Genomic DNA, 16,021 nt, shown 5'->3' with positions numbered 1-16,021 from the left:
GCAAAGCAGAAGTCATACATCAACACTGTCCAGAAGCACCGCCGACTTCTCTGGGCTCGTCTCATCTGAGATGGACAGTAGCACAGTGGAATCCTGTTTTGTGGTCAAACAAGTCAACATTTCAGATAGTTTCTGGACAAATCAGCCGTCATGTTCTCCGGGCCAAAGAGGAAAAGGACCATCCAAGCTGTTATCAGCGTCAGGTCGAAAAGCCAGCATCTGTCATGGTATGGGGGTGTGTCAGTGCCCATGGCATGGGTAACTTGCATATCTGTGAGGGCATCATTAATGCAGAAAGATATGTACACATTTTGGAGCAACATATGGTGCCATCCAGAGCAGGACAACAACAAACCACATTCTGCCTGGATTACAAGTGCGTGGCTGCGTAAGCAGAGAGTGCGGGTGCTAGCATGACCTGTCTGCAGTCCTGACCTGTCTCTGATTAAGAATGTGTGGCGCATTAAGAAGTGCAAAATAAGGCAAAGTTGTGCAGCTGAATAAATGCATAATGGATGAGTTAGGGAAAATTCTGCTTGCTAAACTTAACTAACTGGTGTCTTCAGCGCCCAAACGCTTAATAAGTGTTATTAAAAGAAAAGGTGATGCTACACAGTGGTAAACAATCGACTGTCCCAACTTTTTTGGAGTGTGTTGCAGTCATCCGATTTGAAATGAGTGTATATTTTCAAAAATAAATTAAATTCACAAAGTAAAACATCAAATAATGTGTTAATAATGTGTTTTCAATATAGTACAGGGTGAATTGAATTTTCAAATGATTCTTTTTTTTTTTTTTTTTTTTTTTTTTGCATTTTCCATACTGTCCCAACTTTTTGGAATTGGGGATGTAGATTTTTGTATACTATGAAAGAGTTATATGATATCCCTGTGATATACTAAACAAATAATAAATAGTCAGACCCATTTTGGCTTGTATGTAGTAAGTGTTAAGAGCTGAACATTAGGAGAAGGTCTTAAGTGAGGATTGTGCTCTAGGTGATAGGGATAGAGTTAACACAATAATAGATTTGTGGTCAGCTTTAGGAAAATAGGTCAGTTTTAAGAAAATCTGTTTCTACAAGAGAAAACAAATAAAATGCAAGCACAATACAAGCACAATAAAATGACTCAGATATTATAAATTCGAATACCTTTTGTGCACAGCTATTGGTTCAGTATTGCAAATTATCCAGAACATGTATATGACAGCTGTGATTCCAATCAAAAAACTTATAACACACAGTCACTGTTTAAAATTCAAATTAATTGATTTAAATAATGAAAAAAGCTTCTGAAATATACACTAAAACCACATTTGTTTAAAAATGAGCAATAATGATCCATTGCTATTGTGTGCCACATGATAGGGGAGGCTTGAGGGGGCTTGAGTTACAAAAGATTGAGAACCTCTGGCCTAGGCATGTGTTATTGAAGACTCAGTTCAGGCTATGCGAAATACTTTACTGCCCTCCTCTGTTTGTTTAGGACTCTGGCAATGTGGCTTACAGTACATAGATTTGTATTCACTACTACACTGATCTTTTACTACATGGTCTTAGACATCCTATTTTGTTTGTATGGGCACCCTAATATATATATATATATATATATATATATATATATATATATATATATATATATATATATATATATATATATATATATATAATGACATCTGCATTATTGAGTCAGTTTTAAAAAAATAATTTCCAAACATTACTTTTACAAAAAAAAATTATAATAATGTTACAGGAAAATTACTGAATGTCAGTCAAGAAAGCAACATATTATACAATACACCACTTTTCGGACACAAACCACAATAAAATCTCTTTGGTTTTATCTGGAAGATAGGGTATGATAACAGAAACAGGTATGACAGTCAGTCTCTTGAAGAACTGTGGCAGATTCTCCAAGATGCTCAGAAAAACCTACCAGCTAATTTCCTTAGAAAACGGCACAAAGTGTACCTGAGACGACTGATGCGTTTTTAATCAGCAAATTTGGGTTGTTACACTTAATATTGACTGTGTTTAGATTATTACTGTTTACTGCTTTTAATAGCCTCGTGGATTTGTTATGAACGGATGTTTAATTACATTATTTTGGAAGGCATCTTTGCTTTATAGCCTTCTTTGCATGTACCTAAGCTTTTTGCACAGTACTGTACAGTATGCAAAGTCACCTTCACTATGCAGAATTTCTGCAGATGTGCCTACGACTTGCACGGTACTGTGTATACCTGTATACAGATGTGAGACAAAGCCAAAGCCAGAACAGATTCAGTGTGTCTTTGCATCGATGTTACACGTCTCTGGACGTGTACAGGAGGAATGAGCATTTTCTCTGTTCTTCCAAAAGAGTGCGCTTTCTTAACCATATACACCTTCATTAACGTTTCATTAGCAATAAATAAAAACGGCTCCAGCCTCCAGATATTCTCTTAGGTTCCGTATTTTTGGTGAATCACACACTGGCTTGATACCAAGTCAAGACAGCAAAATATGACCATACCATTACTGAAGTTATTTTGAGCATAATTTTGAAATACTACGCTTATCAGCTCTGAATACGTTTAGGATTAAATTTGTAGTACTGTAAATTGTAGTAGCACAATAGTCCTGTAGGTGGCGGTATGAACATTTAATCCACGATTCTCCACAAACCTATCAAAGTAAACGAAGAAGACGCGTCGGTTTCAACGTCGGTTTCAACGTCACTTCCGTTTACAGCGCCTAAACTCGAAGGCTGCCATGTTGCAGTGGAAAAGCTGAGCAGGTTTATTAGTGAGTGTGGAGAGATTCCGTCTGGTTAGTGAACTGAAGTCAACCTCCCAAGGATTTACATCAGTTTATTGCGTTAATTTAAGCCTCCTGAGCCGCAGAATGAGCGGAGGGACGCCGTATATCGGGAGTAAAATTAGCCTGATTTCCAAGGCCGAGATTCGCTATGAGGGAATCCTCTACACTATCGACACCGAGAACTCCACAGTCGCACTCGCCAAAGGTGAGACGCTAACATGCTAACTCCTGATCACAACCCGCTCAAGTCATGAACACGTACGAACAGCGTCGCGTGCACCGGGAATTAAACACCGCATTTACATGTATATACTGCACGTGCAGAGACATTGACAAATTAGCACGTTAGCTAACTAGAAAGTTGAAAAAAATAATCAATATTCATTTAAAAATGTGGCTGAGTTGTTGGGTCTTGGACACTTGGACTAGCAAATGAATAACTAATAATGTGGAGCTATATAGACAGCTAGTTAGTTAAATATCTAGCTACTGGGTTGATGTTGCTAGCTACATATCTAGAGATCACTTGGCCCAATAAAGTTGTTTTGTTAGTAGTTAAATTCATTTATTTACCCTTTTGGCATATTTCTATATTTTTATATATGTTGTAAAAAGCACAATTAAATTAAATATAACTGCAGTGTTTGCTATAAGTTGACTAAACGAGCTCAACTAAATAGCACGTCATCTAACCGCGACATAATTATCCGTCTAACTGTCCGCAAGCTCCATCATTTGGCTTATAACAGCTTTTCATTATTGTATCCTCATCAGTGTTGGGTAAAGTAATTGTTACTGGAACTAAGTGAAATGATGTAAATATTAAGGGTGAGAACATGTATACTTGTTGCTAGAATATTGGTTTGTCCGTTCCTTTTACTCATGAATGTGGGATTAATAACTTGTTTTAGTGCGCTCGTTTGGAACTGAGGATCGCCCCACTGACAGACCCATCCTGCCTCGGGATGAGACCTATGAGTACATCATCTTCAGAGGGAGTGACATTAAAGACCTGACTGTTTGTGAACCTCCCAAGCCATCTTTGCCTCAGGACCCTGCAATTGTTCAGGTATTAGATTCATCCTCACATTAAAGCTTTTGTATTGTGTGTAACATTTACTTCATGTGGAATGTGAAATCTTGCCACTGATTTGGATTTTTCTTTTCAGTCTTCTATGGGATCTGCTGCGGCACCTTCAGCTTTCCAGAGTGGAAACTCTTATGGATTGTTTAAACAGGCTCCAGTGTCTCCGTACAGCCAGTTCGCAGCCAGTCCGTTGGTCTCACCCCCATTTGGGACTGTCGGAGGCAAGTGTTTGTTTCTACATAAAAAAAACGATGTTCATCCATTCTGTGTTTCCTTTATTTTCTTACAAATTTGGTCCTGGCCGGTTACCACCCACCAACCAGCTCTCCCCTCTCATATGAGAAATACCCCTCAGGGAGGAAGAAGGCTAACATGTGATTCCTGTAACAGTGCAGCGTAAAGCACTCTGAAGAAAAGGCTCTGTGTCCTCTTCCGTGTACATGAGCTTACAGGTGCACGCAACCGGCCGGTGTTGCTGTGATTGACTATGCCTTCCCTCCCACCCTGAGCATGTGGCTGATTTTGCTCTCTTAGCTCCAGGTCACAGATGGATGGAAATTGTCAGGATGTAAATTTGCGATGAAAATGTGATTCATTTCTGACTGAATTGAATACTTCTATAATGAATATGCTTTAAAAGTGAATGTAGTAGCAGCAGTATAATATTATTAGTAATTTATCTTCATTACCCACTTCATCCTGGTCAGGGTAGCGCCTCACAGCCTGGATTAGACACCAGGCCACCATGCACATAATGTACACACACATTCACACACCCATTCACATGTTGGGGATGACTTAGAGTACCTGCATTTTTCAGGGAGGTGGGTGGAAATCTGAAAAACCCCCCAAAAACTCCTAACAACTTAAAACTCCATATCCAGACTGTGGGAGAACATATGAAACTCCATGCAGGCAATAACTGGAGCTCGGGATGAGTAGTGCTAGTTAGAGTGGGTCTAACTGTACGAGTTCTTAAGACTTGTTTAATTTTATTCACAATAGTAAATATTAAAAAGATAAAGTTGTGCATTTTGAGGGGTGGGGGTAGTAATACTGAAACGGTCCGTACTGCTACATGCTTCACACTATGCAGAATTCAGTGGATCCATAGCATAGCAACCCCCTCTCCCTTTTCCCTTCATCCGAAAGTAGTTACTGTAAACTGCTGTTGTACGTGTGCACTCCATTTTCTACCACAGCTGGCTTGACTGGTGAGAAACGGGTTAACACAGGTCAACTCCTGTGTGCTGTGCTTCATGTAAGTCACAGTCACATCTGAAAGCGATTCAGGAGCACGTCATGTGTTGATGGAGTATGTAAAATCAGGAGAAGAATAAATTAGACTTCGATTACAGCACTTCAGGGTCCCAGATGTGGCCCAGGCAGAATTAGAGTTCGACACCCCTGGCCTAGGGATGTGACTGCGAGGAAATTTTCACCTGTTAATCGAGGTGTGACAACACTGGCAATAGCGGTATCACTGGGGGTGGGGTTATGAATGCGTATGCGGCCGTGCACGTTTCACTTTTCGAATTGGTGGCGATTCGGAGCGGCAATTGCTTGAATGGTGGGCCCATTATTATTCTTAATGGGAAAACACAGCTACAAAAAAACAGTGCAATGAGAAACTCGTTTATATTAAACACAAAACTTTTGAAACCAAATCTTCCACCAACGTCTTTTCAGACGAGAGGTTCCTTTTCTTGTTAAGTTCAAGGGTCTGTGTTGCACCAATCATGGTTATTAGTTGCGGGTATTTTTGTTGCATAACAAGCTCACTGCATGCTCAAGAGGTCCGCTTTCTGTTTTTGGTCTGCTTGATTTCAGTAGTGCACAACAAATTTTCTCCTTTCTATCTTTTAGTTTCTTCACTTCAGGGTGCTAGGAGTACCTTATCCACATGCATATAGTATGTAGTTTTGTTTTTAAAACCCATGCCCTGGTCTGTAGGTCGCAGCAGTCCTGCACTCGACCCGTTGCAGAAGAGTCCGCCTGTGGAGCCATCAGCACCAGTGACCTCGTCAGTCAGAAGTACCGCGCCTGTGAGCCGCAGGAGCCCCGTCACGGCACGACTCGGCACGAGTGCTCAGAAGCCCCTGGACACCCCGGAACAGAGGAGGGGCGAGGGCCGGTCTAGACTACGCTCCGGACTCGGGCATGCAGCAGCAGATACTAACGTAGTTCACTCGGGTTTTCAATCAGCAGGTGAGAATAGAGTGAAACTGAACATTTTCCTAGCTTAGTAAGTTTTCTCATTTTGAAATCTACACAACAGTTAACTACACTATCAAGCTACTGTACAGTTATAGAAAAGTATCTGATTTACAGAAAAAAGTATCAAACCAGACAGAAAAACTCTGATCCACTGAGCTTGCTTGAAGAGGGTTTTTGGAACAAAAACATAATTGGGAAATTCTAAGCTGGTGTGTGTGTATATATACTTTCTCAGGCATCGATGCACCAAAAGGGGCTGCCCGACCAGAGTCTGATCAATCCAGAGGTGAAAGTAAGGAAGCCCCTAAGCGGCAAGCAGGTTATTATATATATCTGCTCTAACGGTCTTCCACTCAGCCATCCTCTCAGACCCAGAAATTGCATGCCATACTTCATTGTTTTACATCCATTTGATATTTTCATAAATCTGTTTGGTCTTTTTGCACTGTACATCATACAAGGTCCATGGTCTAGCTGATGGTCATGTGCACACGTTCCTGTTCATTTTCAGCTCGTTGTTCAAACCTCCCTTTAATGTCCTTAAAGGTTGCTGTCTCATATTTGATACTGTATCAGTAAGTAATAAAGCGATGTGGATCAGTGAAAAATATCCATTTTAATTATTTTGAATAACGGTGGGTGGTCATCAGTAGGTTGCTTAACATCTCCCTCATGAGTTACACATTGATTTCTAAAATAAGTTAACGTTCAATTGGACCTCTTTAAACACTCAGCCTGTTAGAATTGCGCTGACTGACTTTGGTCCAGACTCAAATGGCCATTTGTTGTGTTCAACAAGAAGTTTTTCAAAGGAAACCAATCGAGGTGAAGAAAAGTTGTGTAGGCAGCTTGGTTAGGGAGATAACCTCAGGTCAGTAAAGGTACTGCAGTAAAGTGATTTATGGATCCTGTTGTCTATGAAATGCAAACAGGGCTGATGTGAAAGTTGCTTTGGTTTTGTGGAATCTTCAAATAATCCATGAATAAATCATAACTTTGTTGCCCATGAATGCTTTTTATACACCAGTCTAAAGCTGCACAGAATAATTTGATTTTTTTTGTGTCTGAAATTGACCAATTCCTTTCATTAGCTTGCTTTCTAAATTTGATGTCTCAATAACCTTTTCTGACTTTATCTCGCATTCCTTCATGCCATCTTCCAGCAGGATTTTGCATGTTAATTCAGGTTTCTTTGTCCTGTAGCTGCTGGGCCTCCCGGTCCGCGTCGTGGACGTGGTGGAGGGCATCGGGGGAGAGGCCGTTTCCCTGTGAGAAGAGATGGACCCATGAAATTTGAGAAAGATTTTGATTTTGAGAGCGCCAATGCCCAATTTAACAAGGAGGAGATTGACAAGGAGTTCCAGAGCAAACTCAAGCTTAAAGGTAGTGCAAAAGACATTGTTTATACTGTTAACAGATGTTTTCAAGACTGTCTGTTTATAGACCGAAATTTGGTGCACATCTCAGTTATGGCCCCGTTTAAATCTTAACGTATTGATTTTGAGAAATGTTGGAGTTTATTTGGTTTCATGTAGTTCACTCTATTATCAGTGGCATGGTACTTGTTTATGCTAGCTAAATTGATGTCACCGATATCTATGTCCAAATAAATCTAGTGGGACATGGTTACTGGGAAGGCAGGGTGGTATTATGGAGAAGAGTTAATAATAATGTAGCTCAGGATAGTAAGCTAGCCCTTACAGAACCTGCTTCAAAAAATTTAATTTTGTATGTATTTTGTGTTTAGATGAGAAGCCAGAGAAGGCTTTGAATGGGGAGGATAAAGGTGATTCGGGGGTGGATACTCAAAACAGTGAGGGTAATGCTGATGAGGAAGATCCATTGGGACCCAACTGCTACTATGACAAGTCCAAGTCTTTCTTTGACAACATCTCGTGCGATGACATGCGGTTGGTACTCATTCTCTGGTTTGCAAAAATTTCCAGCAAATTTCATCTGTATTTTCTTAGTTTTATTTTTTTTCTGTATTTACTTTTGTTTAATGTCCTGCTATTTTATTTCATTAAAGAAAAACTTTTGATGTGTGAAAGGGGTGGAAAACAGTGTGGATTTTAAAATCCCACTTCCACGGTAATGAAAAACTATAAAGGACATAATTAAAAATTATTAAAACAGGAAAAGATTTTTCTTAATACATTTGCACCAAAATTCTGTGAAACTGTAAGTCTTTTTTTTTTATCACCATGGAAGAGTGTTTTAATTGTTGATGTTGTTTCGGCTCAGTAAGATTTAAATGGAAGCTGCTGTTCCACACTTCCTGCCGATTCGCATAATTTGCAACAGGGATTGATGTGGTGATGCCAAAACATAAAGATCACCTCTCTGCACAATGGGTCTCCTTTATTAAGCTGGATATGAACGGGTTTATTTGTGCGAAGAAAATCATCCTTTCTCAAACTTTTGTACGTCCTGTGGAAAATTTAAATTTTGGTTTGGATTAAGCTATCATTTACACACACCTTCACTAAAAAATTGATAAATGAGGCCCAATATGTTTATTTCTTGCAAACATAGATCAATAAACATGTTTTACTTTAAATTGCTAACAGAAATATTTTACCATCTTAATGAACACTAGGAGTCTGCCTAAAATTGGTCTACTTGTGTTTACTTATGAAACTTTATAAAATGCCAATACCCACGATTTAAGGTATATAATTTCTAAACAGTTAAACTTACTAAAGACAAGAAGTTAAAGTAGAGCTATTAGTAATGTAGGTGCATTATTAACTGACAGTTAATCCTGCAGTATTGTTAAAAACGACAATGAATAAGCGTCCACCAAAGCACATTAAACACTCACAACTGCATGTTATAATCTGAGTATAAACTGAGTATAATCCAGCTGTGATGAGATGAAAGATTATTACAATTGTCCTCATGTCCTGTTATTTGTTTGGAGCTGAACTCTCTGGTTGTCAAATTGGGGAAATACGAATGCTGGCCAAGTTATCTAGTATCATTAATTTTTTTATATACATATATGTATATGTGTACATATGTATGCGTGTATATACATGTGTATAAAAATGCCCTGCATGCAAGACTGGGGCTTAAAGTATTTGAAATATTTTCTTTTAAATGTTCTTGTGGATAAATATTTTACAGGGAAAGGAGACAGACGTGGGCAGAGGAGAGGCGAATGAATGCTGAGACCTTTGGGGTCCCATTCCGCCACAACAGAAACCGAGGTGGATTTCGGGGCCGTGGGGGCATGGGCTTCCGTGGTGGACGTGGTCGGGGAAGCAGCCGGGGGGCATTTGGAGCCCAACATCCAGGTGGCAGTGGATTCAGAGGGGGTTACAGAGGAGGCCAGGGAGGAAGACAGTTCTCCAGTTTTGAATACAGGGTAATCTGTGCTTCTCATACTATTAAATATTTGTGGTAAGCTTTAAAAGGCAAATGTAAAAGTGCACTTTCATTAATGATTATTTAATTATTAGTGTTTTGGACCGATTGAGCTCAGGTTACCCACTTCTTGAATAATAGAGTATTGAGGAATATGGAATGAAATAATCCATCATATAATAATCATTTTGTTAAGTATATTATGTTGGTCTGATTTTGTCTTTATTTTATGCTTTATCCAGAAGGACAACAAAGTAACTGCGTAGTGCAAATGGAAGCTGGGGCCACAGGAAGGTGTATCTTATGGGTATATGAATTTCATCACTACTTTTGACGAGAAGAATGAAGTAAAAATTTACAAGATGTATATTTGTCACCAGCACTGGTATAGACCACTGGAGGAGTGGATATAAATGCAATCTTCTGAGAGTGGAAATGTTTCAACCTTTTAAAATGTTAATCTGACGCAAATATTTCCAGAAGGGGTAATTTTGTGTATGAACATATTTTAGAGCAACTAATGTTTTTTCTTCAGTGCTAAACTTGTATTTAATAACCAGTTAGCTGTAACCGAGTAGTGTAAATATGCCTTTGATCACTGAAATAGCTTTATTATTATTTTGAATATCTTTTTTCCGTTCCAACTTTTTACTGTATTTTTCTACTTACTCACATTCTTGAAGTCTGTTAGTAGGAATTGTAATTATGCTTGTTCGATTTAACTAGCATGTGGTTGGGTTTCCTTAGACTGTCCAAACTACTCTGGTACATTAACTGTTTGTGTTTACTATCTTCACAAAAGAGTAAGTCTCATTGCTTACGGAAACATCTAAGCAGTGTGACTAGTAGACATGGATGTTGAGAAGTGAGTGACTGGGAGTTTTCCTCCAGAAAGGTATTTAGGAATTATTTTCCATGCATAGCTACATTGCTTAGAATTGCAAAAGAATTTTTAAAAGGTGATGCTGAAATGTTTCACTTCATATGGAACCAGGCACTTAATGTCTCCTGCCTTGTAGCTGTACTTAATAAGCTGTTATAAGACCAGTGGCTTCATACATGTGAGTATTTACAAACACATTAGGCTAAAGCATATGATGCAATATTAGCAAGAATTGCAAGGGCTTAAATGGATAACTCCTTTATAGTCTGCACTTCAGTTTGATGTGATATGTCACTAATGATGTAATCTTTTGTTGAACAGAAAGGTGTACATGATTAAATGCTTCCTGTGCTTTAGCATGTATAGCCACATGTTTTTAAAGTTCGAAGTCAGCAGCGATGCCCATATACTTGGATCTTGAATGGTGCAGATTGTTGAGTTCAGCTGTAAGGCGAGTGAATATTAAAAAGAAGGCCGCTAAGGGTGTGTCATTTATCACTTATTTGTTTACGTTAATCTGCTGTTTTAGTGTTGGTCCTGCACTATTTACCAGTGTAGTGAGTAGGTAAACATGTACAGTGAGGCCGTAGAACATAAAGATTTGTGCCATCCTCGACTGCAGAAGGCTGTTTACTTCAGTTAGTTATCGTGGTCCTCTTGCCTTGTCGACACCACTGTCTTAGATCGATGTTTAAAATGTTGGCAATTAGGTATAGCGCTAATTAATATTCCTTGGTTTCAAAAGCATGTTGATTCGATGAATTGTGACTGGATATCATATTCGAGTGACTGTGTTTATAGTGTACGTGCACAGTGTAAGCTCCTGTCTACACTGTGGTACATATGAACCCTATTCTGTTTTGTGTTCTTCCTACATATATGAACTTCTCAAAGACTCGCTGATAATCAGTGCCTCGTTGTGGTGTTTGATTTGCAAACCTTCTGATTTAAGATCTCTGAACTAACTGGTAAAATGTTCAAACATTTAAGTAAAATAAGGATGCTTAAGATAGTCAAAATAGCTATTTCTCTTTTGTTAATATCTCACAGGATACTTATCTTTAACAAATTGAACAATTCTGCCTATTTAAATTAAGCTTCTGAACTTTTCTACCTCACATAGCTTATAAGATGAAAAAATAGACTTTTCTGTGAATGCTCTATACAACACTACATTCACCACAAACCTATATAGGAGTTGTTTACTAATGTAAAAAGTTGGACTGATTTGAAGTTTATGTTGTAAATTTTTCTCATAGATGCATGTGAGAAGCTACTTGAATCTCTAATTATAGCTCTAACTATAGCATCTCAAAGTTTATTTAAAATACTAATTGAGAAAAAGTAACATTAGTAATAGGCTCTAGTTGGTTTGCTGTCAACACTCAATAAATACCAGCCTCAGCTCTTTTCATTTCTCTAAGCATTTTGTCTTCCCTCAAAGACCTAATTACATGTTTAGCAAGATATATTTTACTCCTTAATTCAGGTTTTACTTGGGCTTTGTCAAGCATCATATTTGTGGCTCCACCCTGAAATGATTAGCTTTTACCCTCCACTGGCTGTTATTTGATCACTTATTAGTTATGAGTGTGATGGAACAAAATGCCTCTTTGCCTGTTCGTTGTTGGAGCGTTTCAGTTAATCACTAAATACTTTGCAGGAAAAATGTGAGCTTGTGTAAAATACCAAAAAAATATTGCAATAGTGCTAGATTTATTTTTATTTTATTGGTCAGTGACATTACTTATTAGAATTGCTAGTATGACATCGCTAGATGGTTGTTTTGTGTTATTTTTTTTAGATTTTCCATGAAGTAAAAATCAGATTGTCTGTTGTATTTTTGTCAAATATTAGCATTAGCAATAATTTTTGTTGTTTATTTAAAAGTATTTTGCTAACTGGGTGCTATAGTGCTGTGAAAGTATTTGCATATGTCCTGATTTCTTCTTCTTTTTCTTCTTCTTCTGGTGTCTCGTACTAAATAGTTTTTGATCTTCAAATGAAATACAACATAAAATGAAGGTAACCTAAGTTACCTAACACAATACAGTTTGTTTATTCTATTGGGGGGGGGGTTATCAAACACCCATCACCAATGTGGAAAAACTAATTGACCCATTAAACTTAAAATCTGGTTGTGCCACCTTTAGCAGCAATAGCTGGAGATCAGTTGTTCAGTGATGTGGTGGAATTTCGGCCCACTCTTCTTTGCAGAACTGCTTTAGTTCAGCCATGTGGGAGGGTTTTTGAGCCTGTACTTCCCGTTTAGGGTCCTGCAAAAGCATCTCAGTTGGTTTAAGTCAGGACTTTGACTAGGCCATTCCAAAATTTTAATTTAGCCTTTATTGAGCCATTCAGAGTTGGACATACTTCTGTGCTTTGAATCAGTTGAGCTTAAGTTTCAACTTATGGACTGAAGACTGGACATTCTCCTTTTGGATTTTCAGGTAGAGAGCATAATTCATGTTTCCCTCAATTATTTCAAGTTGCCCAGGCCCTGAAGCAGCAAAGCATCCCCACACCATCACACTTCCACCACTGTGCTTGACAGTAGGTATGATGATCTTGGATCTTGTGGAATTCAGTGTTTGGTTTATGTCAGATGTAATGGGACCCCTGTCTTCCAAACAGTTCCACTATTGACTTGTCAACATTCTCCCAAAAGGTTTGAGGATCATCAAGGGGTGTCTTGGTAAAATTCAGAGGAGCCTCAATGTTGTTCTGGGTTAGCAGTGGTTTTCACCTCCCCACTCTTCCATGGATGCCATTTTTGCCCAGTGTCTTTCTGATAATGGAGTCATGAACAGTGATCTTTATTGATGCAAGAAGGCCTGTTACTTTTGATTTTATCCTTGGCTTTTTTGTGACTTGCTGGATGAGTAGTTGCTGTGCTCCTTGAGGAATTTTGGAAGGTTGGCCACCTCTGGGGAAAGTTCACTACTGTGCAGAGTTTTTCCCATTTGGACATAATGGCTCTCACTGTGGTACTTTGGAGTCCCAGAGCCTTTAAAATAGCTTTGTAATGCTTCCAATACTGATGCATTTCAATCACCTTCTTCCTCATCATTTCTGGAATTTCTTTCAACTGTGGAAGTGTGTTACAGGGTAAGACCTTTTTAACCAACTTCATGCTGTTGAAAAAGTTCTATTTAAGTCTTGATTTGATTGAACAGGGCTTGCAGTAATCAGGCATGGTTGTCTCTAGTCTAGCTGAACCCCATTTTGAATGTAGTTTCATAGACTTGGGGAATTTGTAACCATGGGGGCAAATACACTTTCTCTCTCCGGCCCAGTTGGTATTGGATAACTTTTTTTGTGTCAATAAATAATAATTTAAAAACTGTATTTTATGTTTACTCAGGTTGCCTTTGATTTTTTTTTTATTGTTTTAATTTTCTGAAACAATTTAGTATGCGAAATAGACACATACAAAAGAGATCAGGATGGGGCAAATACTTTTTCACAGCACTGTGTGTATGTGTATATCACCATGGTAAAGTACAAGTAGCTACTCATAAAGCAAAACATGCTTTGCATTGCGCAAAATATTTTAGAAAAGCACTTTTGCACTTAATCTCTTCTATCCGATTCTCAATTCGTGATGGCTCATTTAACTCTGCAGTGAACATTTTATAAAGGAATACTCAGAATATTATTTAGGATTTTCCATGCAGTTTTAAGAAGACACAGACTGTAACTGTATACAGTAGATATCTTAAACATTACATGCTACATAGAGAAATAATAACATGATATTCCTTAAGAGCATAGAAGTATTTTATGATTGAACAATAAGAGAATTTTGGTGAATCTCATTTTTCATTCATTCTGTTCCAGGTTCTGTTCTGTCCTATACTACTTAGTTTTCAGGGCAATGTGAAATCCAGGTTTTATTTAGGCAAGAACATTACTCTTTCCATTATGTTAAAACCATTTTCTGCTGATTTAATCATTCATGCTTAGCACTCTTGCTAGGATGTGTTTTAGTCAATGTTGGCGGTCACTGCATGCTGGTGTTGCCACAGAACCCATGACAAAATGTATGGCAATGCTTGTGAGGCAGATACTGTTACAGAAATATTGTCTGCTTGTGAGATTGAATATCACCGTTTCCTTCAGTAAGGTTTAACTTGACATTTGTCTTTCAAGCATGAGGGGTGTAGCTTGATGTAAAGGGATTTTTACTCTGAAACTCTAATAAAAAAAAAAATGTTAATTATTACCTGCTTCCTGGTGAATTTTGACTTTATTTTTTTAATAACATGATTTTACCTTGAAGGAACTTAAGTGTACTGATTGTGGTAAACAGAGGTGGCATATTCACAGGATGCTTCTCATTTATTTGTGCATCCTTGGTTTCTTTTCTTGATTCCTTTTCCTGCATCTTAGCTCCACCCCCATAGGATGTGAGGGAAGGATGCAAGGATGAGATGTGAGGAGAGGGGAAATCGAAGCAAGTCAAATGGATTATCTTCACTTTCTTAATTTCACTTCAAAGCAACAATTAATGATGACCGTGCTCAGGTGGATTTAGGGATCTGCCGTTATGTTATTGGAGGTTGGAGTCCCTGTAGGAAATTAAATTACATTAAATTTGTGCAGTTCTAAATCTTAGTATTTTGCATATTTGTTTATGCCTACATGCATAAGCCATAAATATATTGTGCATGACCAATGCATTAATTTAAAATGACCCATCTCCAGGCCTATATAAAGTTCATTCCCTGTTGTCAAATATGAGGAGAATTTATTTTTTTTAAATGTTTTCATTTTTTAAGTTAACAAGCATGAGTTAGAGTTAATAGCTCCACTACATTAAAGTCCAAAACATGCTTAGAAATGCTCTAAAATGTGTATGGCTGTCAAATATGCTATTGCAGCAATATGGTCTACATTTACAATAACTCCATGCAGCATAATTACATTTATGAGTGGTTAGTGTTCCTGCCATTGTTTGAGATTGTGGCAGATGTAAAGGAGGAGGGGAATTTATATGCATCAGGTTTTTTGACTAGAAACACTTCTGGATAGGATACACCTGTATATCCTCTCTCTAAGCTCCTCTGGAAGCTTCCTCACTCCTCGTTTCTCGCCTCCTCACGGTGCAATTAGAGAACTGATGTGTCCTTCAAGATGACTGACTTCGGTTGGTTTTCATGTCACGGGCTGGAGGAGTGAGGAAATGAAGCATCAATTTGAGTATTGAGAAGCACCCACAGATTTAGTTTCAAAGTGTTGTTGCAGTGCCATCTCAGAACTGGTCACTTATTTACTAGCAGAATTTTTATCAGTTAAATTTATTTAGAAGAATTGTGTTTACTTAAGAAGAATTCCTTAGTCATTACAATCTTCCAGTCAATCCCATATAATTTCCTTGGTCATTTTGATGGCGTTTGATTTGCTGTAACATTGTATAAGGGATTTGTTTGTTCCAACTGACACACCAATAGGCAAAATACACTCAAAGAACACTTTATTAGGAACACTATACTAACACTGGGTAGGGCCTCCCTTTGCTCTCAAAACAGCCTTAGTTCTTCATGGCATGGATTCCATAAGATGTTGGAAACATTTCTTTTAGATTCTAGTTTGTGTTGACATGATCGCATCAGGCAATTTCTACAGGTTTTTCAGGTGTGCTTTCATGGTGTGTTCATG

The 16,021-nt window shown here is 38.2% G+C and overlaps 1 protein-coding gene across 3 annotated transcripts; it reads left to right on the top strand.

The window, feature by feature from the left end:
* The first annotated feature begins 2,714 nt into the window (after window positions 1–2,714).
* lsm14aa (LSM14A mRNA processing body assembly factor a) lies at window positions 2,715–14,585 on the top strand. 3 transcript variants are annotated; one of them, XM_017485442.3, is made up of 9 exons: window positions 2,715–3,009; window positions 3,716–3,873; window positions 3,974–4,112; window positions 5,845–6,099; window positions 6,344–6,400; window positions 7,312–7,491; window positions 7,856–8,018; window positions 9,238–9,478; window positions 9,720–14,585. In XM_017485442.3, the coding sequence occupies exons 1-9, from the start codon at window positions 2,889–2,891 to the stop codon at window positions 9,741–9,743; spliced, it is 1,338 nt and encodes a 445-aa protein (XP_017340931.1). In that variant the 5' UTR covers window positions 2,715–2,888; the 3' UTR covers window positions 9,744–14,585. The 3 variants fall into 3 exon arrangements, with proteins under 3 accessions (XP_017340931.1, XP_017340929.1, XP_017340932.1); XM_017485440.3 differs by having other exon boundaries at window positions 6,344–6,427; XM_017485443.3 differs by lacking the exon at window positions 6,344–6,400.
* The last annotated feature ends 1,436 nt before the right edge of the window (window positions 14,586–16,021 follow it).

Source organism: Ictalurus punctatus, chromosome 14 (genome assembly GCF_001660625.3).
Source record: "Ictalurus punctatus breed USDA103 chromosome 14, Coco_2.0, whole genome shotgun sequence".
NCBI lineage: Eukaryota > Metazoa > Chordata > Actinopteri > Siluriformes > Ictaluridae > Ictalurus > Ictalurus punctatus.
This window is presented reverse-complemented; position numbering and strand designations above follow the sequence as displayed.